The sequence below is a fragment of the Euwallacea similis genome, chromosome 14 (assembly GCF_039881205.1).
Source record: "Euwallacea similis isolate ESF13 chromosome 14, ESF131.1, whole genome shotgun sequence".
Lineage (NCBI taxonomy): Eukaryota > Metazoa > Arthropoda > Insecta > Coleoptera > Curculionidae > Euwallacea > Euwallacea similis.
In genome coordinates, this window is record NC_089622.1 from 4428871 (window position 1) to 4455494 (window position 26624).

Below are 26624 nucleotides of genomic sequence, written 5' to 3' on the forward strand. Positions count from 1 at the left end.
ATCTTCGGCTTGGCCATCTACATCCTCATCACTTTCACAGTTGTTCCATACATCCAGCAAATGCTTTTGTTCCTCCTCGTAAGATCACTTTGACATGTTCTACAATAAATATAAATTTGGAACTAAAACATGTTGGAGCTAATTATAAAACGCATGTGTACTTATCAGTATAATAACTTTAAAAATATTTAATATAAAAAAGTTGAATTTTATGATGCGTCGTTATATGAGTTAGATTATAAATTATTGCGTATATTAGGAAATAGGATAATAGTAAACCCAAAGAAATTGTTCTATTAAATTATAGAACCCAATTACGCCTTAGAAATTGTTTATGCTTATATTGCATTTTATAGGAATATAAATAGGTAAAATAGATTTCGACGCCATTCCTAGACTAAAGTTGTTCTGCATTAAAGTAGTTTGTTAGAAATTTTGATTATTCTTCTTTTTAAAAAGCTACTTGTTCACAAAAAATTCATAACCCACGCGCCAGGTCGGAAAGTCCATGTATGAAAGTAATTTATTCTAACTTGTGCCCTTCTCAACCATGGAACGCCCACCAACAAGATAACCTTCAGTAGTCCCACAGCAAAGCATTCCTAGAGTGGGGGAATTTTCCGAGCGCCTCGAAACAAATGGTTCAAATTTTAACAAAAACCCGGTCGTTTTTTCCAGTTCGCGTGTTCTCGCGGTTTAAACCTTTTTTCGGAGTTATATCTTTTTTTTTGTTAAAAATATCAAAATATGTGTATTTCAACATGTTGGCAGCTAAATATGACCAGTAAGCAACAATTTTTAAACAGACGCTCTGAAGCGTCGATGGCTCTGTAAGTCTATAATTGTACTAACGTGCTCTGGGCGCGCTGGCGCGTCCAATGTTTTTATAGGGGTATCGATACTGCGGAAACAAACATTTTTAGGTAACTTTTATTTAATCAGATTTTTATTCTGCCTCTAGTTAAAACGTAAAGTATATTATAAAAATACTAACATTATTAACCCTAGAACCACAACGTTAGGTTCATGAAACACAAACCGCAACGTGGGGCCGCCGGTGACCCATTTTTAAAATCTTTTCTATATGACATAGGGGCAAAATAGGCTTGTTGTGTTTCAATTTATATTTAATTTATTATGTGTCTAATATACATATATTTTCCAATGTGTAACAAAATAAAACTAATATTAACGAACAAATAATAAACTAAAAAATAAGCTTTTTCGATGCAACAAAAAAACACATACCGGGTGAGCCCAGAAGGTGGCTCGCCCTTATAACTTTTTTGTTTTTAAACTTAGAAAGTTAAAATTTGGAAGAAAGCTATATTACAGTAGAGCCGATTGATTGACATTAATGACATTTATCTAGCACTTCGGGTTTAACCGCAAATGACCTCAACTTTCGATTTTTAAATGTAATGCCCTATAAATTTCGATTTTTTTAGAATCTAGAGGTCATTTCTAATCTAAAAATATGTAATAAAAAAAAATTTTTTTTGGCGTTTTTTCGTGTCGAGCTACGCCATTGAGGTATACATATTAGGTACAATTTTAGGTCAGATTATGGGAAAAAATATTAATTTGTCATTTTATTGAGTACTTTTGCTTTTATGAGCAATTTAAATATCCATAAACAGTTTTTCCCATTTATCTTCTGTTTTTCAAATGGCAACATAGTGGCTCATTGCGTTTTTCTGAAAGAGTATTTTTTTCTGAATTTTTTGATACTAAATACAACGTATGTTCATTTAGAAATAAATCGTTAATTCATTAAAAACGTTCAAATTCAGAAAAAAATACGTTGGCCGTGGAATACGTTATGGCCGCTTTCCAAATGACAGAACAAAAGAATAAAATATTTCTACTTGTAGAAATTGTGTGCAATCATAAAAACGCAAATAAATTAAATTATAAAAAAATGCAAAATTACAGTAATAATGAAAAAATTTATATGTTGTTAGTATTTGGAAAATGTTGTCAACGGCCTTCCGATGATGCGCGAGTTTATGCGGAAAGGTTTCCATTTAGAAATCATCCAGACCGCCACTATTTTAAAAAATTAGTGAATAAAATGAAAACGGGAAATGCTGATGAAGAACAACACTTTATTATCAGTGAAGACAAAGAAATCGATGTTTTAACTATGGTAGAAGTTAGTCCAAGTACATCAATTCATGAGATAGCTCTAGAATATGAGATAAGCTATTCGTCAGTGCGTCGAGTTTTGAAGAAACATAAATACCGGTCATACAAATATCAAGTACACCAGCATTTATATCCAGAAGATCATCAAAGACGATTAGAATATCGCAACTGGTTTATTGAAAATTTAAACTTAAATCCACAGCTTCTTTGGATAATATCATTTTCTGATGAGAGCAGATTCATTAACTTTGGACTCGTCAATGGAAACAATAAGCCATACTGGTCTCAAAATAATTTACATTTAATGATCGAAGGTAATCGTCAAGAATGATTTGGTTTTAATTGTTGGCTGGGATTATTAGGACGGAGAATTGTTGGTAAGTTTTATAAAAAATATTAAAAGCAAATTAGTTACAGAACTCTTATGTTCGTTTGTAGGTCTTATAATTTTCGATGGGCAGCTAACAGGGGAACGATATTTAAATTTTTTAAATGGAGAAATATGGACGTTTTTAAACAATTTACCCCTACAAGAACGATTTAATATTTATTTTCACAATGATGGCGCTCCACCACACAATTCTTTTATAGTAAGAAACCTTTTAGAGGAAAATTCCGAAAATCAATGGATTGGTACTAATGGCCCAGTCAGATGGCCACCTAGGTAATTAAATATTAATAATTTAAAACAATTTAAAGGAATAATCTGTATAAACTCTTGTAGATCCCCCGACTTAACTCCTCTAAATTTTTTTTTTGGGATACAGTTAAAACACAAGTTTACGCCACTCCTTCTAATAGTCGGGAAGAATTAGAAGAAAAAGTTCGCAGGACGGTAAATAATATTACTCCAAATCAATTGGACAATATTATGAAGAAAACAGTTCAAAATGTTTTTGCTTGCCGAGAACAAGGTGGTCATTTTGAACATCTCAATTAATTACTTATTGATAACCACAACAATACAGAAATTTTTTCAAAACTCGACGCACTAACGAATAGCTTATCTCATATTCTAGAGCTATCTCATGAATTGATGTACTTGGACTAACTTCTACCATAGTTAAAACATCGATTTCTTTGTCTTCACTGATAATAAAGTGTTGTTCTTCATCAGCATTTCCCGTTTTCATTTTATTCACTAATTTTTTAAAATAGTGGCGGTCTGGATGATTTCTAAATGGAAACCTTTCCGCATAAACTCGCGCATCATCGGAAGGCCGTTGACAACATTTTCCAAATACTAACAACATATAAATTTTTTCATTATTACTGTAATTTTGCATTTTTTTATAATTTAATTTATTTGCGTTTTTATGATTGCACACAATTTCTACAAGTAGAAATATTTTATTCTTTTGTTCTGTCATTTGGAAAGCGGCCATAACGTATTCCACGGCCAACGTATTTTTTTCTGAATTTGAACGTTTTTAATGAATTAACGATTTATTTCTAAATGAACATACGTTGTATTTAGTATCAAAAAATTCAGAAAAAAATACTCTTTCAGAAAAACGCAATGAGCCACTATGTTGCCATTTGAAAAACAGAAGATAAATGGGAAAAACTGTTTATGGATATTTAAATTGCTCATAAAAGCAAAAGTACTCAATAAAATGACAAATTAATATTTTTTCCCATAATCTGACCTAAAATTGTACCTAATATGTATACCTCAATGGCGTAGCTCGACACGAAAAAACGCCAAAAAAAATTTTTTTTAATTACATATTTTTAGATTAGAAATGACCTCTAGATTTTAAAAAAGTCGAAATTTATAGGGCATTATATATAAAAATCGAAAGTTGAGGTCATTTCCGGTTAAACCCGAAGTGCTAGATAAATGTCATTAATGTCAATCAATCGGCTCTATTGTCACATAGCTTCCTTCTAAATTGCAACTTTCTAAGTTTAAAAACAAAAAAGTTATAAGGGCGAGCCACCTTCTTGGCTCACCCGGTATATAAATTCTGAACGAAAAACGGTAAGAAAAGTAAGATTAAGATTTGCACTCTTCACAAATGCTAAACTGATGCTCTGCACACATGTTTTTTCCACAATAGACGCAGATATGACGCCCTTTTCGATCCCGAGACCATGCAAAAGTCACAACGCCGTGAACTATTTTGAGGTATTTTGGGTTGCACTTCGTTTAGATATCCAAGATAATCGTGAACAGATTGTCTTAGCTTTCTTGGGAGTCGTTTATTTTCTGCTCTTTGCTTCATATGATCTTCCACTAAAGTATCAGCTAACTTTTTTAAAAAATTACTTCGGGTTTCTCCATTCTTCAACTTTTGAAGTCGATGCAGTACAAAAGAATTAGACTCATTTCGTTGAGCAGTGAATCGGGTTTGTAGATTTGCCGGTGGTGGAGGTTCGAGTGTTGGTGCTCGAATTAGTGCGTTTCCAGGTTTCTTTAGAGTGGGCTTTGGAGCTTTCTTTTCTACTTTAGCAGGATCAAAGTTTTCCGGCTTTCCTCTGTACCCGGGCGCAATGCGTTGGATCTCATCTTTAGAATACATTTTCTTCTCTACGTTTTCCATTGTAATTTAGTTTTTAATACCTATTAAGGACCAGATACTAAAACTAAGACAAAAGAATTAATTTCAGCTGCATCTAACATTCCATATAAAATTCATAAAGGCCATCTTCTTGTTTTTCAAGCAACTGTTTTTGAATGACAAAGTTAATCAAATGTATCGACTCCTTCTTTAGTCGTATTATAGAACATTGTAATTTCGGGCTTTTTTGTTTCGGGATTAACTTCTTCTTCAAAATGTATTGAACTCATCAACAATACACATTTTTTTCTTTTCTGATACATGCGAAACTAAGGTAAAATAATTTGAAAAGGCAAAAGCTGATGATGGAATTTCTTTGCGTTTGATATCCAAAAATTGTATCGGGATTTCTTTTTTATTTTTCCGCAGTGTTCCTACCATGGTTAGTTTTCTTTCGAGTAGTTTTTGTGCCAATTCGAATGAAAAAAAACAATTGTCCATAATAATATTACGATTCGTTCCTGCTATTATTTTGGTTAACTTCATGACATATTGCGAGGAATCGAACCACCCCGAGGGTTTCTGTTTGGGTCTTTTCTAGTATAAGGAATAGCAGGACACATATAATATGTTTTTGCGTTGCATAACACAATAATTTTTAGACCATATTTATCTGGCTTGCCGGGCAAGTACATTTTAAATGGACAATGCCCTCTAAAATTTAATAATTGTTCATCGATAGTTACATATCCATAGGGACTATAGTTGTTTTCGCAGTTTCTAATAAAAAGATTCCATATGTCTCTTATAGCTGTGAATTTATCCACTGCTTTCCGCTCCACACGTGTTGTTTTGTTATCAAAACGTAGGCAATTCAAAAGAAACTCAAATCGGTTTTTTGTCATTGTGTAACGAAATATTGCTACACCAAATTTTTCTGACCACATATCTTCTAGGGAAAGATGTGCGTCTTTTAGAACTCCAGCAAAATAAAGAAGTCCAAACAAAGCCAAAAGTTCTGCTCTATTTGTTTCTTGCAGATATCGCTGTTCCGAATTATATCTGGGCTTACGCAGTTCTATTTCTTTATTTGTATTACTCACTATTGCATCTAAAATCTGGTCTCTAAAAAAAAGTTGCCAGATTTTTTTCAAATTTACAATGCATTTGGCTTTTCGTTTTGCACCAGGTACATCCAAAATAACATTTCTTGCAGAAGTCCTTGTTCTTTTTGAAACTAATGGCTGTGAATACCATTTGAAACCATTACGACCAAAAAATCCGGCACGATAATCTGAAAGTGTGGTATTCTTGTCATCTTCACATTTTTCTATTTCCTCCTGTACTTCTTGCGCAGAATATTCATCAGGTACAGAGTCATTTATTAAGACATCATCCTCGTTTTCACTATCTTCTTCGCCACAAAACTCTATGTCTTGTGTATCGTCATCCGGTCCATCCTCTTTATGGAGCTCTTCCAAAAGTTCCTCCAGTTTAAGAGGGCGCATTATTTCTTGTCTTGCTAGTTTCTTAGCAGGTTCTAACATTTCATCACTCATTTTACTATAATAATAATAAGAATCTAACAAAAAAAATTTATCGGTAAAAATTATAACGCAAAGCTCAACGTGGGATCAAAATACAAGTAACAGCTTATAACTGGCAATTTCGAAAATCTATCCAAGAGACATGTACATACTTCACAAGCCACTGAAAAGTAATGAAGCTACATAGAAATTATGATACGTTGTATTAACCCTAGAACCACAAGGTGGGGTTATTGGAACGTTAAGCACAATGTGGCGTCGTATATGACACCTATATAAAATGGCCACATTTTCTAATATACAATATGTCCACAGATAGAGGGCCCATGAGGACAAATGGATAAAAAATGTCGTTTTTCGACAAAAAGTCATTCTTGATAAAAGTCTCTGCTTCTCGAAAAAATACGATTTACAAAGATAACTTTGAACTTTTTTATACAGAGTGCCCAAAAACTACAAACACATGAAATGCTATCCAGAGTAAATTACCTTTATTTCTGATTTTGGAGCAAAATGGTAAATAAAAAACAGATTTCAAATCCTATCCAAAGTTTACATACAAAATTCCACTATTACATCCACTATAAATAGTTTATAAATAATTCAAAATAAAAGTTAGCAGATATTACTTATTCAAACATACCTCTCCCGTATTCGACGCATTTTTTAAATTTAATATTGTGACATTTGTTGTCATGATTGTTGTGAATACATAAAATGAAGTGAAAAAGATAAAATTAGAAATTGTTTGAATTAAAAAAAAATAAAACTTGGAATACTCAATTAAAATGTTGTATGCAAAATTTGGATAGGATTTGAAATCTGTTTTTTATTTACCATTTTGCTCTAAAATGAGAAATAAAGGTAGTTTATTCTTGACAGTATTTCATGTGTTCATAGTTTTTGGGCACCCTGTATAAAAAAGTTCAAAGTTTGGTGAGGTTCCTTCGATAAACGAAAACCACGAAAACAACAATTTGGTTTACGAAAGTGGACTGTATTAAATTTCACTTATATAAATAATGGTAAAGTATTGGTCTAAGTATGAAGTGGGAGTTTGCTTAGTTGGGAAGATTACGAGTTACGTTTACGATCACATGTCTAGAGCGAGCACTGGTCAAAGAGAGCAAAATTACTGCAATCATCCCTTAAGTACTAAACCCGAGGAACTCCAACCAGGGGCGCACCAGTATCAGAAGCCCTTACGGGCAATGGTCGCGCCTAAGGTCATAAATCGCCGCCATCTGGCAAATACCTATACAAGTCGCTTTCATTGAAGTATGGCAAATCCTCCGAACTACGGATCGCGGCAATGGTCCAATTAAGAAAGCTTCCTTTGATGAGTAGCGTATTTCCCAGCCATAAAGAGCCCTTCGATATGGCCTGATGGGTACTATGGCCTGGCGCCCAGATGGAATCCTTCAAATACGTATCGATGCACATGGGCGTAACTTAAGGGATGAAAGTACAAAACAAATTAACTAAGCAAACTACGCCAAGGAACAATAACCTAAAGTCCTTAACAAAGTTATTTTCGTAAATCGTATTTTTTCAAGCAGCAGAAACTTTTATCAAGAATGACTTTTTGTCGAAAAACTACATTTTTGGTCCATTTGTCCTCTTGGGCCCTCTATCTGTGGACATACTGTATACAGGGTGTTTCATAAATATACCGACAAACTTTCAGGGGTTGTAGAGCTTGTCCTTTTTGTTGTAGTGGTGTTGACGATCGCGAATGTAGTAAAGAACTGTTTTTATTTAATCTTGACAACTACTTAAATAAACTAATTTGACAAAAAGTAACTATTCACAAATACTCTAAAAAATAATAATAATTGGTGGTTTGCTAGACCTACCTATGACAACAACCAGATTATAATACACCTATAAATAAACTAATTATTAAGAAGGTAAAACAGGTACTAACAATTAACACCTGACCTAAATTACGTGCACCACAAGCTCATAAAAACAAATATTTAGAACAAATAAAGTTAGATCCGAAATCGCTTCGTTTCCAAGATACAGGGTGTTTAATTCCTTTTTTTTTAAATATTTTTTTAATATTTGAAAAACGGTTTGAGATGCGGACATGAAATTCGGGACATGCTATCGCGGGATAAATGTGCATGTTCTGGAGTAAGCAGATCATTTCCACCTACACCAGTGGCGTCCGTGCGGCCATTCAATGGGATGTTTTTAACTTAAGAAATGGCACGCCACTGACTTTTTTAAATATAAATATTTTTTTCTTGATATTCCATCAATTCTTAACAAAAAAGGCCTCTTAGTGTTTTGTTGCCAGAGTGGCCGTTTTCGAGAAAAAAATTATTTCTCATTCATGTGCCTAGCATAAAACCGGTGTAAGTTTCCAAGTGTGATTTTTTTAAAGAGAAATTAATTTAATTTTCTTTTAATAAATATGAAGACATATATTTTTTGTGTAATAAATTGTTCGCAAATTAACGATTGTGACTAGAAGAAATAAGACCTGTATGACAACAATTTTGCACATGGTAGGGATATAGCAGTTGTTCATGAAGTACGCGCAAAGTTGTTGCCGTGGATGATCCCATTTGATTAGCAATAGCACGAATACTCACAGTTTGATCTTCGTCCACAAGATGTAAAACCTCTTCTTCAAATTCCACAGTACGAGCTATTCTTGGGCGACCAGCTCCTCCAGGACGTTTCAATGATCCACATTCTCGTAGGCGACGATGAATAGAGGCAAATGTTGTATGATGTGGTTGACGACGATTAGGATATCTTTGTTCATAGAGATGCACAGCCTCCCTTCCATTGCAATTTACTGCACCGTAAACTAGGTGCATATCAGCAAGTTCTTCAAATGTAAAATCGTTGTTCATGTTTGAAAAAACAGTTATTTATTGAAAAATTTATATTTAAATTGTCAATAACTGCTTTATTAGTATTATTTAAAACAACGTTACGTTGGGTTTCCATGACAACGACAAAACAAGTGCCTTGACTATAGTGCAGCATCATGATGCATAGAATATTACTATTTTGTTATGAGGCATGATTTACAAATGTTTGTCTTCATGTCTACTACCTCTATTAAAAGAAAATTAAATTAATTTCTCTTAAAAAAAATCACACTTGGAAACTTACACCGGTTTTTTGCTAGGCACATGAATGAGAAATAATTTTTTTCTCGAAAACGGCCACTCTGGCAACAAAACACTAAGAGGCCTTTTTTGTTAAGAATTGATGGAATATTAAGAAAAAAATATTTATATTAAAAAAAGTCAGGGGCGTGCCATTTTTTAAGTTAAAAACATCCCATTGAATGGCCGCACGGACGCCACTGGTGTAGGTGGAAATGGTCTGCTTACTCCAGAACATGCACATTTATCCCGCGATAGCATGTCCCGAATTTCATGTCCGCATCTCAAACCGTTTTTCAAATATTAAAAAAATATTAAAAAAAAGGAATTAAACACCCTGTATCTTGGAAACGAAGCGATTTCGGATCTAACTTTATTTGTTCTAAATATTTGTTTTTATGAGCTCTACAACCCCTGAAAGTTTGTCGGTATATTTATGAAACACCCTGTATACAGGGTGGCGCACTTCACCTCCCGTCTCCTATAGCTCGGTTATCATTGACAGTAGGATTTCGATATTTTGTATAATTTACCTGTGTCTTAGGACGTACTCCAGGAAAATATTTCTAATTATACAGGGTGTCCCAAAAAAGTGTGACGATACCGAACTTTTTTTTTTTAACGGAACACCCTATTTTTTTTTCACAATTTGAATGCTTTCTATGATTGTCTACATATTCCTAAAATTTTGTTGAAATCGGTTAAATAATACTGGCGAAAAAAATTAAAAACTGAAAAAAATTACATTTGCGCCTCTAGCTTGAAAAAATAATAAAAAATAGAGATAATGTCTATGTAAAGAAACTACTCAAGATGCTTATTAAGCATGGTTTAATAGTTTTATTAAAAAGGTTTCGATGATCGATATTGTACAGGGTCTCCAAAATTTAGCGTCACATTTTTCAAACTTCAAAGTGTTTTATTTTTCTTATTTTAAATTGGGACCCCCGTATATTTTAATTTAGTTCGATGCAGAATTCAAAAACAAACATTTTTCGAATTACATGTCTGTCGCAATTCTTAACACTTCGAGAGTTGTTCGCGGAAAACCATTCCAATAGTAATTAAGTTGATTAAAAAACTACGGTTGCTATGACAAACGAATTATTTATAGGACTTATTTTATAATTACAATTATCTTACAATCATTACACATCTAAAGTATGTGTTCGAAATGTCCTCCATTCTGTTGAAGACACAAATTAAGACGACTATGGAAGGTCTTGTAACCTTCTGCAATTCATAAAAAAATCGAGGGTGGCTTTGAACAAATTCGAAAAAAAATTTCGAACACATACTTTAGATGTGTAATGGTTGTAAGATAATTGTAATTATAAAATAAGTCCTATAAATAATTCGTTTGTCATAGCAACCGTAGTTTTTTAATCAATTTAATTACTATTGGAATGGTTTTCCGCGAACAACTCTCGAAGTGTTAAGAATTGTGACAGACATGTAATTCGAAAAATGTTTGTTTTTGAATTCTGCATCGAACTAAATTAAAATATACGGGGGTCCCAATTTAAAATAAGAAAAATAAAACACTTTGAAGTTTGAAAAATGTGACGCTAAATTTTGGAGACCCTGTACAATATCGATCATCGAAACTTTTTTAATAAAACTATTAAATCATGCTTAATAAGCATCTTGAGTAGTTTTTTACATAGACATTATCTCTATTTTTTATTATTTTTTCAAGCTAGAGGCGCAAATGTAATTTTTTTCGCCGGTATTATTTAACCGATCTCAACAAAATTTTAGGAATATGTAGACAATCATAGAAAGCATTTAAATTGTGAAAAAAAATAGGGTGTTCCATTAAAAAAAAAAAGTTCGGTATCGTCACACTTTTTTGGGACACCCTGTATAATTAGAAATATTTTCCTGGAGTACGTCCTAAGACACAGGTAAAGTATACAAAATATCGAAATCCTACTGTCAATGATAACCGAGCTATAGGAGACGGGAGGTGAAGTGCGCCACCCTGTATATAGAATTTTTTTGTTTTGGGTACCTATATACAGGGTTTCTCTAAAAGGTGCGGAAAAAATGCTACCACAAATTCTTGAGGCTAAAATATGATGATCTAACCCAACTTACCTCAGTCCAAAAGTGGACGATTTCGGAGATACAGAGTGTTAAAAGTTCAATTTGATTTCAGTTTTTCATAAATATTTTTTTTAATAACTGGTGCATCATCACAATATTCGGCTAGGGTTTTTTTTTGGGGTGACAAATTGAAATCTGCTTTCATTTTCATTGTAAAATGTAGGGGGCGCCACCTGCGGTACTTTGCACACATTTAAAACGACATAACTTTTTCAAGCCACACTGTATTTTACTTCTAAATAAAATTTCTTATTCTCCAACATCTTTTACCTAAAAAAGGTATACCTGGTAAGAGTTGATTTAGGCAGCCGTTTTTGAGATATCTGGATTTAAAAAATTCATTTCGTGTATGGCCTGATCTAAATTAATTGTAATAATTAAACACAATTTGAAACGAAAATTAGGATCAACTTGGATATCACGGAAACCACTTAGAGCGTTACTTTTTTTTTTCTGTAATCTACTCGCTTAGTAGTTCACAAATGTGTTTTTTTTTTGGTGCGGAAATGCTTTGTTCAAAAGTTTGCTTTTCTACATTTATTTCAATACTTGACTCTCTTACGGGACCGTGGAGCGAACAGGGGTGCTGGGTGGGATAAATAAAAATAAATTGAGGTAAGTTTAGGTAAGTATATAGCAAAATAAATGGTAACAGAAGCTTTCTCCAAAATGCAGGAACAAATGCCTAAAACTGGAGGTCAAGGTGTTGTAGTTCAGGTTAGTTCGGGTTAGTTCCAGAATCTCTTCATGATTCAATTTTACATAAATACATTGGTAAATAAATAGTATTACATTTTAGATTCACGAGTCTATGTTTGGTCATAGAAAATATAACAGGGGAAGGATTCTTAATGGGCATTGGGTTTTAGGCATAATAGCGGAAGGATCGGAAGTTTTGGGTTGTGTACTATGTCCTGACAACAAGCGTAGTGCGGAGGTTCTGCTGCCCATAATTCAGAAACATGTAGTTGAAGGATTCGATGTGTTGACTGATTGTTGGAAGGCGTATGATGGCCTTAAGAATTTCGGCTACAGTCATCATACGGTAAATCACAGCAAAGAGTTTGTTGCTGAGGATGGGATACATACACAAAGGATAGAATCTCAGTGGAACGTATTGAAGCGAAAATTGAAAGGACGATCTATACCGGAAAGTCAATTCGCTGATGTTCTGTGTGAAGAACTCTGGCGTCGCTATTGTCGGAAAATCAATATCGACCCAATGGAAGCTTTATTAAATATAATTCGTTTGGAATATGGTGATTTCCGTTAATAAATAGATTAATCCTAAAAAACTAAGTTTATTTTGCTATTTATATATTATATACTTACCTAAATTTACCTAAACTTACCTTAACTTACTTCAGCTTACCTCAATTTACCTCAATTTATTTTTATTTATCCCACCCAGCACCCCTGTTCGCTCCATGGTCCCGTAAGAGAGTCAAGTATTGAAATAAATGTGGAAAAGGAAACTTTTGAACAAAGCATTTTCGCACCAAAAAAAAACATATTGGTGAACTACTAAGCGAGTAGATTACGGGAAAAAAAGTAACGCTCTAAGTGGTTTCCGTGATATCCAAGTTTTACCGACGGTTGCTTAACAGACAACTTTCGATGCATTTCGGTAAGTTAGGCACAGTATTTCTCTGCAGTAATGGTTTCACCCGGTTTTAAGAAGTTGTAATGGATTATGCCCCCCATTGACCATCATACAGTAACTATCGTCTTTTTTGGGTGCAAACTCGGTTTAGACATGTGTTTTGGATTTTCATCGGCATCTAACCATTGTGCAGAGCGTCGTCTGTTGTCATACAGCATCCATTTTTCGTCGCACGTTACAATGCGATCCAAAAACGGATCTCTGTCGTTTCGGATCAGCAGAGAATTGCAAATTTTCTGCCGTTTATTAAGCTCGTACGGGACCCATTTATCCATCTTCTTTACTTTCCCAATCAGCTTTAGATGCCGAGAAATTGTTGCGATGCTAACGTTTAGCTCTTCTGAAAGTTCTCGGACTGTCTGACGGGGATTTGCCTCAACCAGCACCTGCAAAACTTCATCATTCAGGGCACTCTTTGGTTTACCACGGTCTTCAATTTCCAGGCTCTTGTCTCCAGATTCGAATTTGGCATACCAGCGACGAATAGTGCGTTCATTTGCAGAACCCTCCCCAAACGCACAGTTGATATTTCGGGCAGCTTCTACGGCGTTATGCCCACTTTTCCACTCATTCAAGTACAAGACGCGAAAATCTCTTGGATACATGTTAGACATGATCTGTCCAAAAATGTGTCAGAACTGTACAGGGTGTTCAAATAACGGAGGACGTCGGCTGTATCTGGGAAACTACTCATTATTGGATCTGGAGAAAAAAAATATTATAACTAAATAGGCCATGAGAAATCGCTGGAAAATATTTTCAAGTTCGTAACCATACCGTTAGGGGGCGTTTTTTACATGACAAATCAATAAAAGACGACTTTTAGTAAAATTTATCTGGAAAATGTATATTTTGAAAATTAAATATCAATTTTTGAGACAATATGTCACAACTTTTGTAGGAAGAGTTTTTTCAAATTTTTTGAAACTGAAGGGTGAGGGAAACTTCTAAGTCAGCTCAAAAAAATTCAGTTTTATCGACATTAGCTAAACATAAAACTACATTGTAATACCTCGTTGGAAAGGTCTTTTTGCAAGCTATGACGTGACAATTATTTCACTTCATGTTAATGTGACACAAATACCGTTAGGGGGCGCAATTTGAAAAATATGGTAATTTTTCAAGTTATTTTAGAAAACTTAAATGGAAGGGTATATCTTTTGTTGCGCCATTCGAAAGAGCGTTAAATTCTGCTTAATATAGTCGAAACCCGATGCAAATATCTTTATGTGGTAGTAAATTATTGCAGTTTGAAAAAAGGGTTTTCTTACGCATGAAACAAACCAGCTTCGCTTATGAATCAAGTAGGCCGCGAGCGTATCTATGATCGCTACGTCAGAAATTTAAAACAAATGAATAGGCATTTCAATAAACACCATTTTTATCCATAAGATTATTATATTGACATTGATTTTGGTAAACGTTTTTGATCGTGATAAAAAAAATGCCAATTTCGAACGAGGAAGCTTTCGATATGCTTGCAGTTTATTTTGAATGTTTACAAAATTCAACAGTAGCGGCAAGGATATATGCGTTAAAATATCCAGAAAGAAGAAGTTATAAATCTAAGGCATTTAAGAATTTAGCTTTTCGTTTGCGATATTATGTTGTTAAATCCCAAAAGCACTTTAAAAAAATAACTAAGATTAAAAGAAGAACATTAAAATGAAAAAATAATTAATTATTTTTAAGATGCTCAAATTGTTTCCCATTATTTTCAATGCACAATCGAAGTCGCTCTTTTGTAGAAAAAATTGCAGTTTGGATTTCTCCTAAGGTGATTGATGTTACGGCATTTCGGATTCTATTTTTCATGTCTTCTTTTGTAGTTGGTCTTCTTTGAAAAACTAAGTCTTTTAACCTACCCCATAAATAAAAGTCCAAACACGTAAGATCTGGCGACCTCGCCGGCCATGGAAATAAACTTCCCCTGCCTATCCACTTCCCGGAAAATGTAACATCCAGAAATTCTCTCACATTAAGAGCAAAATGCGCTGGGCAACCATCGTGCTGAAAATATATTTCCCGTCGTGTTTGAAGATCAATTTCTTCCAATAGCACTGGTAACTCATTACGCAAAAACTGTAAATAACTAGTGCCATTCAATGTTTCTTCGAAAAAATAGGGTCCGATAATCATTCCATTAACTATCCCACACCATACATTAATACTCCAATGTCCTTGATTATGCACTTCTTGCATCCAGTGTGGATTAGTTGGCGACCAATAGTGCATATTGTGGAGATTCACACCACCATTGCTTCTAAATATTGCTTCATCTGTCCACAAAATCTTTGAAAGAAAATTTTGATTCTCTTGGGTCATTTTAATTAACCAATGACAAAAATCCAAGCGTCTGTCAAAATCTTCTTCTGAAAGAGCTTGATGTAAAACTACATGATATGGATGTAATCTAAAAGAAATTATAATTCAAAAACACTTTGTAACTATGGCAAAATAAAAAAATTAACACAAACCTGTGATCTTTTAGAATATTATATACTGATCCAGTAGAAATCCCCATGTCTCGGGATATGGTCCTAATGCTAATATGGCTATTAAGTTTTATGCATGCCAGCACATTTATTATGTTTTTCTCATTGCGACCTTTTCCTTGGCGTCGGTGCTTTTGGGATTTAACACCATAATATCGCAAACGAAAAGCTAAATTCTTAAATGCCTTAGATTTATAACTTCTTCTTTCTGGATATTTTAACGCATATATCCTTGCCGCTACTGTTGAATTTTGTAAACATTCAAAATAAACTGCAAGCATATCGAAAGCTTCCTCGTTCGAAATTGGCATTTTTTTTATCACGATCAAAAACGTTTACCAAAATCAATGTCAATATAATAATCTTATGGATAAAAATGGTGTTTATTGAAATGCCTATTCATTTGTTTTAAATTTCTGACGTAGCGATCATAGATACGCTCGCGGCCTACTTGATTCATAAGCGAAGCTGGTTTGTTTCATGCGTAAGAAAACCCTTTTTTCAAACTGCAATAATTTACTACCACATAAAGATATTTGCATCGGGTTTCGACTATATTAAGCAGAATTTAACGCTCTTTCGAATGGTGCAACAAAAGATATACCCTTCCATTTAAGTTTTCTAAAATAACTTGAAAAATTACCATATTTTTCAAATTGCGCCCCCTAACGGTATTTGTGTCACATTAACATGAAGTGAAATAATTGTCACGTCATAGCTTGCAAAAAGACCTTTCCAACGAGGTATTACAATGTAGTTTTATGTTTAGCTAATGTCGATAAAACTGAATTTTTTTGAGCTGACTTAGAAGTTTCCCTCACCCTTCAGTTTCAAAAAATTTGAAAAAACTCTTCCTACAAAAGTTGTGACATATTGTCTCAAAAATTGATATTTAATTTTCAAAATATACATTTTCCAGATAAATTTTACTAAAAGTCGTCTTTTATTGATTTGTCATGTAAAAAACGCCCCCTAACGGTATGGTTACGAACTTGAAAATATTTTTCAGCGATTTCTCATGGCCTATTTAGTTATAATATTTTTTTTCTCCAGATCCAATAATGAGTAGTTTCCCAGATACAGCCGACGTCCTCCGTTATTTGAACACCCTGTACACAATCCCACAAAAAATATCAGATAAGAAACAGCACACTCTCAGGTTTGAAACCATATATTTGGCGCATAACTAGAAGAAAGTCTTGATGCAAAAAAAAGCGGAAGAAAAGTTAAGACTTAAAATCCGACATTTCATGTGAAACAGCCTAATATTTTACATACTTTAGTTATCAAACAAATTTATAAGTATAGTCAACTTACCTAATTTGAATACCCGATTTTTCTCACTGAAACAGAACTAAGTCGCACTCACAAAAATCGTAAATATTTGACAGTCAAAAGGTTTAACTTAACAGATTTCTAAATTGGTAATGACCAAAAATATTCAATATGTATGAACCTATCTAACATTTCTGATAAAAAGTCAAGTGGGCAAAAGATCCGATGAGGGCAAAACACTTGAGATTTGTTGTGATTTATAAATAGATCGCTGGCAGTTAATGGGGTAAAACCACTACTAACTCTGGAAAGCATTTTCCGAGTAACAGTTTCAAACGCGTCTCTTATACGTATTTTCATATCCTGTGAAGTTGTCGGAGGCGTATTGTAGACAATTCCTTTTCTGTATCCCCACAAAAAGAAATCTAGTGGAGTTAACTCCGGGGATCTGGGGGCCAATTTTGAAATCTATTTCTTCCAATCCACCTTTTTTTAAAGTTGGTATTTAAAGATTGCCGAACCTCGCGATGATAATGAGGCGGAGCTCCATCCAACTGAAGCCACATGATGGTTCTAAATAATAGTTAAAGGGATTTTTTCTAATAATACTGGAAGTAGGTGTAAAAGGAAATTTAGAAACATCACACCATTTAAAGGTCCTTCATAAAAATATTTTCCAATTGAATATGGGTCCAGTATTCCACCCCATACATTAACGGACCACCTATTCTGATTTATCATGACCCTGTATTCATGCGGATTCGAATCAGAATAGTAATGAAAATTGTGACTATTTACATGACCATTGTTATGGAAAGAACATTCATCACTAAATAGAACTTCATCGAAAAAGTTTTCATTTTCTGCCACTTTATCTAACACCCACATGCAAAATTCTGTTCGGTTGTCAAAATCATATCCATAAAGTTCTTGGCGAAGCTGGATTTTATGAGGATAAAAACTATGTTTTTTAAGAATTTTTGAAACACTTGCTTGACTAATGTTCGTAACTTCTCATATAAAATTTTGTCTAATATTGGGATTTTCGATAACTGAACCAACTACCATAAAAACATTTTTTTCATTTTCAGTGACAGACTTCCTTGTAATGGGTTTTTTGTAACTGACACTTCCTGTTTCTTAAAACTGGTGTAATAATCTTTCAAAAATGGTTGGCTTAGGATGTTTTCTTTCGGGAAACCTTTGAGCATAAACTCGAGAAGCCATTAAACAATTTTTATGATATTCTACAAGAATAAAAATCATGTCAATACGCTCTTCTTTTGGATAAATCTTCATTTTGACTATGTAACACCACAACAATATTTCAAATAACAAACGATCTAAGCGTCCAAAATGACTAAAAATAATACCATTCTAGCAAAAACAAACTTCGCAGACTAAATTGATTGATTAAATATCTGACATTTTGAAATATCATAGGCAACTAGATATTATACATTGAAACTTTGAACAAAAAAACACCAAATGGTGTAAAAAACAATTATTTAGCGTATTCTGTAAAAACGCGAAGGCGTAGCTATGAATACCCTAATTCAATAGATAATTAAAAATTACATATTCTGGTAAGTTAAGAAATATAGCATTGTATTTACATTAATCAAGTTCTAGTCACTTAAATTTCTTATTTGATTAGTTTTAATTTTTGTACACCCCGTATAAGATGGTAAGCTTATCATAATTGAGAATAAAATATGATCTGTTTGTACACTACACTGTCAATTACACTTTCATAACTTAAATACTTCGTAACACGTTGGCTCCCGCGTTACTTTTTGCCATGTCTGTTAATAACTTAACTTTATACTTCGTTTAATTTTCATAGGAAAAATCGGAAAAATATTCATTACATCTAGTCATATATTTGGAACACGATGGTGCAGAAAAAAGACCGTGTCACAAATGTGTGACTGAGCATACAGTAAAATTTTCACATATATGCCCGTGCGTCACACCAGTGTGACATGAAGGACATATGTATGTGTTACAGTCTTGTGACGCATTTTTCATGATTTTTTATACTTTGAAATTGAATAACAGAAAGGTTTAAATGAAAAATTTATTCAAATTCAACTAATAAAAAATCAGAAACTTTACAAAACTAATGAGAATGATACTTTTTGAAACAAGGATCTGGACACAGTCCGATTTGGTTTTCTATTTCATCCAGGCAAATGGAACATACAAACCATGTCATTTGCCTTTTTTTGTTGTTTTTATAGCATTCTCTACACCGCTTTCTTTTCATAAGTTTTTTTGGAAAATGCAGCTGTTCTGGTCTGGTTTTACCCTTTTTTGAAATTTTGTGTGGTATATCTTTCAGGAATGCCTCGATTATTGTCTCCCTTGCTTTCAAATAAGTAATTTTTGTTGTATTTGGTGCTTTGACATGGTTATTGTATAGCCAACTTGCCTTCCAGATTGAAAGATCAAGGAGATTGAAAAAAAACTTTTATGTACCATCTTATAGACTTCCGTGGAGTCACATAGTATGAAATCATCTGATCTGCCCTATTGACACCAGACATATTCCTATTATAGTCCACAATAATGTTTGGCTTTTGTTTTTCTCGTCCACGTTTATCCATTATTGTGGTCATCTGAGGCTTATGTTGAGTGGAAATGGCCAACACATTTCGCTTGTCTTTCCATTTCATGACTACGATGTTTCCACGTCTTTGTCAGGTATTTTCCCCACGTTTCAGCTTTGTTTTAACTACTTTGACGGGTAAATTTTTACGGTTGACTCTTAAAGTTCCCACTATGTGCGTTCTATTCTCCAATAAATAGACACATAGCGAAATGCTGGTATAAAAGTTACCAATAAAAAGAGTCCAACCCTCTTTGAGGTAATTTTTCATGAGTTTACTTACAACTCCTTGGGAATGGCCAGCGCTACCGTCAATTGTACCCTTTCCAGAATATATAAGTATTAGGTCGTGTAGTATGAAATGAGTAGATTCTCGAAATGCCACATTCAACTGCGAATAACTTCACTCTAAATCTATATTTGAACTTGACTTTTTTATGTGGAAAAGGCACATTCTTCCTCTTTCGATCAGAGTTTAAAGTGTTAAAAATTATTGAAAACTTTTATTTTTACAAAAATTTTTGTGCAGCCATGCAAAATAGTGAAATTCGTGTGTTAATGAAATATGAGTTCCACCGTGGAACCACAACAGCTCAGACGGCTCGCAATATTAATGATGTGTTTGGTACTGAAGTCACTTCACAGCAAACAGTATCTCGTTGGTTCATGAAATTTCGTTCTGGCAATTTTGACCTAACAAATGAACCACGTGGACGACCTGAAACTCAAGTGGATAACGATTATCTGAAAGCCGTAGTGGAAGCGAATCCACGTCAAAGTGCAAGCGAATTATCGTTAATATTCAGTGTAACCAAAAAAACAATATTGACTCATTTGGCTGAAATTGGTAAGGTGAAAAAGCTGGACAAGTGGGTACCGCATGAGTTGAGCGACATACAGAAAGAACGATGTCTCGAAGCTTGTTCTTTGTTGTTCTTTGTTGTGCCGGTATAATAACGATCCATTTTTGAATCGGATTCTTACTTGTGATGAGAAATGAATCCTATATGACAATACCAGACGTTCATCGCAGTGGTTGGATCAAGATGAACCACCAAAACATTGTGCGAAAAAAAATCTTCATCAAAAGAAGCTTATGGTGTCCGTTTGGTGGTCCAACGCAGGTGTCATCCATCACAGCTTCATGAAACCTGGTGAATCGATTACGGCTGATGTCTACTGCCGACAACTGACCGAAATGATGAGGCAACTGACGCCAGCCAAGCAGCCAAGATTAGTCAATCGAAGCGCACCGTTATTGTTGCACGACAACGCTCGGCCACACACCGCACAAGTCACCTTGGCCAAGCTACAGGAGTTGGAATTGGAAACTCTTCGTCATCCACCGTATTCACCCGACTTAGCACCCACTGATTACCACTTCTTTCAAAATTTGGATAACTTCTTGGTAGGGAAAACGTTCAACTCCGACGAGGCTGTCAAAGCTGCCTTCCAAGAGTTTATCGACTCCCGGCCTGAAGGCTTTTACAGCAGGGGAATCAATGAACTTCCCGTTAAATGGCAGAAGTGTAATGATAATAGTGGTGCATATTTCGATTGACAATAAAAACATTTCATATGAAAAAAAAATGACTAAAGTTTCAATTCAATTCTACTCATTTCATACTACACGACCTAATATATTCAAAACAAAACCGTCTGGTGTATAGAGCTCATAAAATTTAATTCCATACTTTGCCGCTTTATTTGGAATATGTTGGCGGAACGACAGTCTACCGCGCCAAAGGAGGAGGGCTTCATCAAGAGATAAGTTTTGTGGTGGGGCGTATATTTTTTTTATGTTGAAAAGTAAATGTTGCAGAATCTGATCAATTTTGTGTAATTTGCCAGTTTTGTCGTCCGCAGAACCATAAAAACATATACATCTCATTTTTTGATCAAATATGAGATGATTGTAAAGTAGATTTCGCTGTCAATATGATTTGATGCTGGGCATCTGAATATTGCCCATCAAGAGACATAAACCGAAAAAACACTTCATTTCGGTAACATATGTGTCTTTCCACTTGTGTAAATAAGACTTTCTACGGTTACATTGTTGTTTCAATGTATTGGCTCATTCGTTTGTCCAATTTACAATTTTACTCATCAAATGTTCATCGAATATTTGCAAGAATAATTTGACGAAATCTGTGTTTGGCGGAATATTTTTCAGTAAGCCTTTTTTTTCAGTAAATGGATAAATGATTGGGTCATCTTCAGTATCAGTCCAGTCGCTATCGTTGTTTTCGTCTACATTTTGGCCACCTACACTTTCATTTTCCTCTTCGGCTAATTCATCATCAGATCCATCCTCAGTCGATGAACTTGAGGGCTCATAATTGCTTCCAGAATCCTCATAAAGTTCAGCCTCAGTTGTATCGGAATCACTTTCTTCCGTATTCTTATCATCTATTTGTACCTCCTCCGTAGGATCGATATATGAAGGAAAACTTTCTTCGCTTTTAGCTTGCAGTACATCATTTTCTACGTCTTCTTCTTCAACAATCGCCATCTCTTCGTCTGAATTACTCAAATAATCATCACCAGCTTCAAGAAGCTGCAGCAGTTGTGCATCACAGAGGGACCGTTTTCTTTTCATTTGAAATTCTATTTGTTCAATAATAAAAAGGTACATTGAACAATAAAATTTTCTGTAAATTGTTTACCTGGAAATATTAGTTTATGTTCGAATTTTTTTTAGCAAAATATTGAGAACTTCACTAACTTCACTGTATAAACTTTTACAATTACTGATCCAGTTTGTGGTTGCTTGATTCAGAAACTAGCAATGTATAGGACATTATATCGGTTTTTATATGTATATGTTTATCTCAAGAAACTACCTCAGCAATTCAATCCAATTAGCCAAATTTTGTTCAGGTTTAGAAACTGATAGCGGCTTCTGTGTGGTACCGCATTTCCCTTACTCAGCACACCGTGAAATTTGAATAAGACATTTTTGCTTGACGGGTAAAGCAGAACCACATGTACATTTGACTGGAAGTAAATCCCTTTGTTGTCCATAATTCCGCATTATTAATTTTCCCTATGAACACCCGAGTAGAAAAACTTATCCATGTATGTGTCTTGTATGTGTTGCGTGTTGGAGCGTTCATAAATATCTCAAAAACGGATTCTTCAATAATAAATCCGCTAGGATATTTATATTTAAATAAATCTTTAAGTAAAAGCATAATTTAAATATGACTGGCGCGAACAGAATACTCCGAAAAGGGTATTTGATTACAAATGTAAACCTAAACCTACATCTAATAAAAATTAATTAGAACAAATAAACCATACCAATGATCGACGGACATATGTATTACACAAGCCCTAATAATGCTACTTTATAGTGTCACAAAAACAATATACGAAAAAGATTATAAATAAACGATTAGATTAAAACCATGTGAAAAGGGACATATTACCGAATTAATGGATTAACCACCTCTAGGAATTGAGTTGATAAATCGTAAACAGAAACCGATTTTTCCATTTGAAAGCCGATTGTCCATGTCACATATGTGTGACTTGATGCACTTTTGTATTTCACACCTATGTCACATATATGTGACGCGTGGTAGCTAACGTGTTAAGTGTTTAAAACATGAAAATTAGGTCAAATTTTGATAAAATTCAAATTATTTAAAAAACCTTAAGTTTTAGGTATTGTAAACCTTATTAAAACATACACTTATTTTGATCGGAGAATGCAATAATATACAGAGGGTTCCATTAAAAAAAACACAATTTTGATACTTTTAGGGATTTTGGGACACTTTGTATAATATGAAAATAATTTTAAAAAGTAGCCACAATAAATTCCCATATATAGTGAAAGCTCTCATAAGCGGGCAGTCACGGTTTCAACTTTTATGCCCGCTTATGGGAGGTGCCCGCTTAAGGGAAAACTTTATTAAATAGGAATTAGTTTTTTTATTGATAAATGCACATAGTATGATATGTACAATACATACATAATATGTGATATATAGCATATATGTATAATAAATAGTATGTAATATGGACATGCAAACACAAAAAAATGTAAAATTGTAAAAAAAAATTTAAAAAAAAACAAGTTATTTAGGAGCAGCTTGAAAAAATTTTAAAATACTCGGCTGCTTAAACTTTCTTCGCTGTTCTTCTATACGGCACTTCTGATAATGACATTCCAAATTCTTGATCTGTTCAAAAGCCACATAGTCGCCCTTAGAAAAGTTTTTCAGTTCTCTAATGTAATTTAAAGCTTCATTGTAGCACTTTATTTTATTTTCTTCTTCTTCAACGTCCTCTATTTCGTCATGTGTCTCGTTGTTTTCATTATGTTGACTGAATGCTGTAACCTGATTTTCGAAATCATCATCTTCAGTCGGTGTGTTTTGATCGATGTTTATAAACTCTTCTAGATTCTGGTCATTAGTAACATTCAACTCTTTAGTAGCTCTCATCATTATCACAAGTACAGACAACGGCAAGTCGTCTTCGGGGTCAAAATGGGGAAGTTTCGTATCCGATTTTCTGAATCCAGCTTTTCTGTAACAGTTTTCTATTGTTGCTAAAAAGGCTGCTTTCATCGGCGTTGTAAATATCTTCGCATTGATATCCGCGTAACAAAGAAGGAAGTTTCTCCAAAAATTCATCAACTGTCTCTTGATTTACATCAGCTGCTTCACCAGAAATGTATTTAAAACTAATATTGTGTCTTTTCCGCCACTTTTTAAGCCATCCATCAGATGCACTAAAATTTTTGTAGCCAAATTTTTCCGCAATTTCTTTAGCTTTTTCTTTTACAAGCCCACCTGATATAGGAATCCTTCGATTTCTAGCATTTATAAACCACTCGAAACATGCCTTGTCAATGTTCCAGCCTTCAGTTTTGAAAAACCTCTTTTTTTGGTGTTCATTTGCACCAGACTGCCACAAACGTCGGATATCCTCTTTATTTTTTGCTATCATCGTAGCTTGCGTCTTTCCTATGTGAAATCGCGATGCTATAGTCCGAGTTGATAGTTTTTCTTTGTCAATTACATTTACTATTTCCATCTTTTCTTTTAGTGTTAACATTCTTTTTTTCGGTGACATTATTATGTAATAAACGCAACGTTCGATTCTTTAGAGCACAAAGGATAAAGAAGAACTCGTTTTAAAGTTAAACGGTAAATCCTCAAAAATTCAAGGGAAATCACTGATCACCGAACTTAAAAAATGTACGCGTCGATTCGTCTCGGACACAAGTTTAATTTTCCAGAAATCGTAATTGAATGCCCTACAAAACTTAGGTTGCAGGAATCACGCTGCCCGTAACCTTTGCTATCGGTTTCTCTCTTTTCATTATAATCATGAATTATTCACACTAGACCAAATATAATTCCGTATTAGAAGTACCAACGAACCACAAGACTACGAAGAACAACAAACAAGAATTATTTGCTAGACATAATAACTATTAATCAATTATAACATGAATGACAACTGCATTCGATGTAAACATTATAAATAAAATATGTCAAATAAAGAAATGGCCACAACAGGCAACAGCCAAGAGCATCCCCATAACGCATGTAACGTAATAGTACGTTAAAATCTAATTCGCCCGGCTATTGGAGCTTCGTGGCCGTTTATGGGAGATATTTTCTTGGTTTTGGGTATGAAGCATGTTGCCCGCGGGCGTTTATAGGAGCGGGCGTTTATAGGAGCGCCCGCTTATGGGAATGTGCCTTATGTGTTAAAATATAGAACTAAAATCGGTTACAAAAAATTTGGCTGTTTAAGGGAGATGGTCGTTTATTAGAGCTGCCCGTTACGGGAGCTTTCACTGTAGTTGAAAGTCTGGTATTTTAGCCACAATATTCCGCGCTGTATAGCGTAAATAAACCTGTATATACAGGGTGTCTTTAGTTGAGTGCCCATTAGAAGTATTTAGAGAATCGTGGAAGCTAGAAAGTTAAAATTTGGTATGTAACTATTTGAGCCCAAGATCTATTGATTGAAAATATTTTCAAGATGGTGGCACTTCCGGAAATACTGGAAATTAATAACAACTTTGCTATTTTAAATGGAATGGTGATGTTTATTATCATTTTTTTATGATTCTATGTTGAATTTCAGATCAACTTTTAGTCTAAAATGTTAACTTTCGAAGATAAAAATGTTTTAGGTCAAAATTGGCAAAAATCTTCTGTGTAAAAAAAATTTGTTATAGTGGAACTAACAAAGGTAAAACGTCAAAACATTGCATTTCATTCTTCTCCATTTCGATTTATCGAGTCGAGTAGTAGAGATCGAGTAATAAAAGTAGGAACTTTATATTTTCACTAGATTTATTATGCCCTTTAGGAAGTGGATATGATAGTGGAACCCCCTTAAAACTTGCATACGCAATGCAATTTAAAATTACACACATTACCTACACTGGAATCGGTTTTAAGCGTTTCATCAAATTGTGAAGTAAATCACTTAAATTTTGAGAAAAAAATATTTTTTCCACAAAAAAAGGATGCTATATATTTAAAATTTTATAAGGTTCTCAAAAATGACCTAAAAATTGGGAGTTGCTATTTAAAATTTTAAGAGTAGACACTCTGGGGCTCAGTGGCTTGAATGAAATACTACAACGACAAATACCTCAAAAGTTAACCCCCTTTGTTGAGGTTCCTTCGATAAACGAAAACCACGAAAACAACAATTTGGTTTACGAAAGTGGACTGTATTAATTTTCACTTATATAAATAATGATAAAGTATTGGTCTAAGTATGAAGTGGGAGTTTGCTTAGTTGGGAAGATTACGAACTATGTTTACGATCACATGTCTAGAGCGAGCACTTGTCAAAAGAGATCAAAATTACTGCGATCATCCCTTAAGTACTAAACCCGAGGAACTCTAACCAGGGGCGCACCAATACCAGAAGCCCTTACGGGCAATGGTTGCGCCTAAGGTCACAAATCGCCGCCATCTGGCAAATACCTATACAAGCCGCTTTCATTGAAGTATTGCAGATCCGCCGAACTGCGGATCGCGGCAATGGTCCAATTTAGAAAGCTCCCTTTGACGAGCAGCGTATTTCCCAGCCATAAAGAGCCCTTCGATATGGCCTGGTGGGTACGATGGTCTGGCGCCCAGATGGAATCCTT

The 26624-nt window shown here is 34.2% G+C and overlaps 3 protein-coding genes across 3 annotated transcripts in view; all 3 read right to left on the reverse strand.

Moving 5' to 3' along the window:
- LOC136413614 (jerky protein homolog-like) overlaps window positions 1-26624 on the reverse strand; it is a 157129-nt gene that overhangs the window by 52665 nt on the left and 77840 nt on the right. The gene's annotated exons all lie outside the window — the stretch shown is intronic.
- On the reverse strand, window positions 13150-13707 carry LOC136413649 (histone-lysine N-methyltransferase SETMAR-like). Its single transcript, XM_066397325.1, has one exon. The coding sequence runs from the start codon at window positions 13705-13707 to the stop codon at window positions 13150-13152; it is 558 nt and encodes a 185-aa protein (XP_066253422.1).
- LOC136413650 (tigger transposable element-derived protein 6-like) lies at window positions 23981-24857 on the reverse strand. The gene has a single exon (XM_066397326.1). The coding sequence runs from the start codon at window positions 24572-24574 to the stop codon at window positions 23981-23983; it is 594 nt and encodes a 197-aa protein (XP_066253423.1). The 5' UTR covers window positions 24575-24857.

What these genes read in the sequence shown, in the direction of transcription:
- LOC136413649 (XM_066397325.1), bottom strand. Translation starts at nt 13,707, where the DNA reads ATGTATCCAAGAGATTTTCGCGTCTTGTACTTGAATGAGTGGAAAAGT.
- LOC136413650 (XM_066397326.1), bottom strand. Translation starts at nt 24,574, where the DNA reads ATGTCACCGAAAAAAAGAATGTTAACACTAAAAGAAAAGATGGAAATA.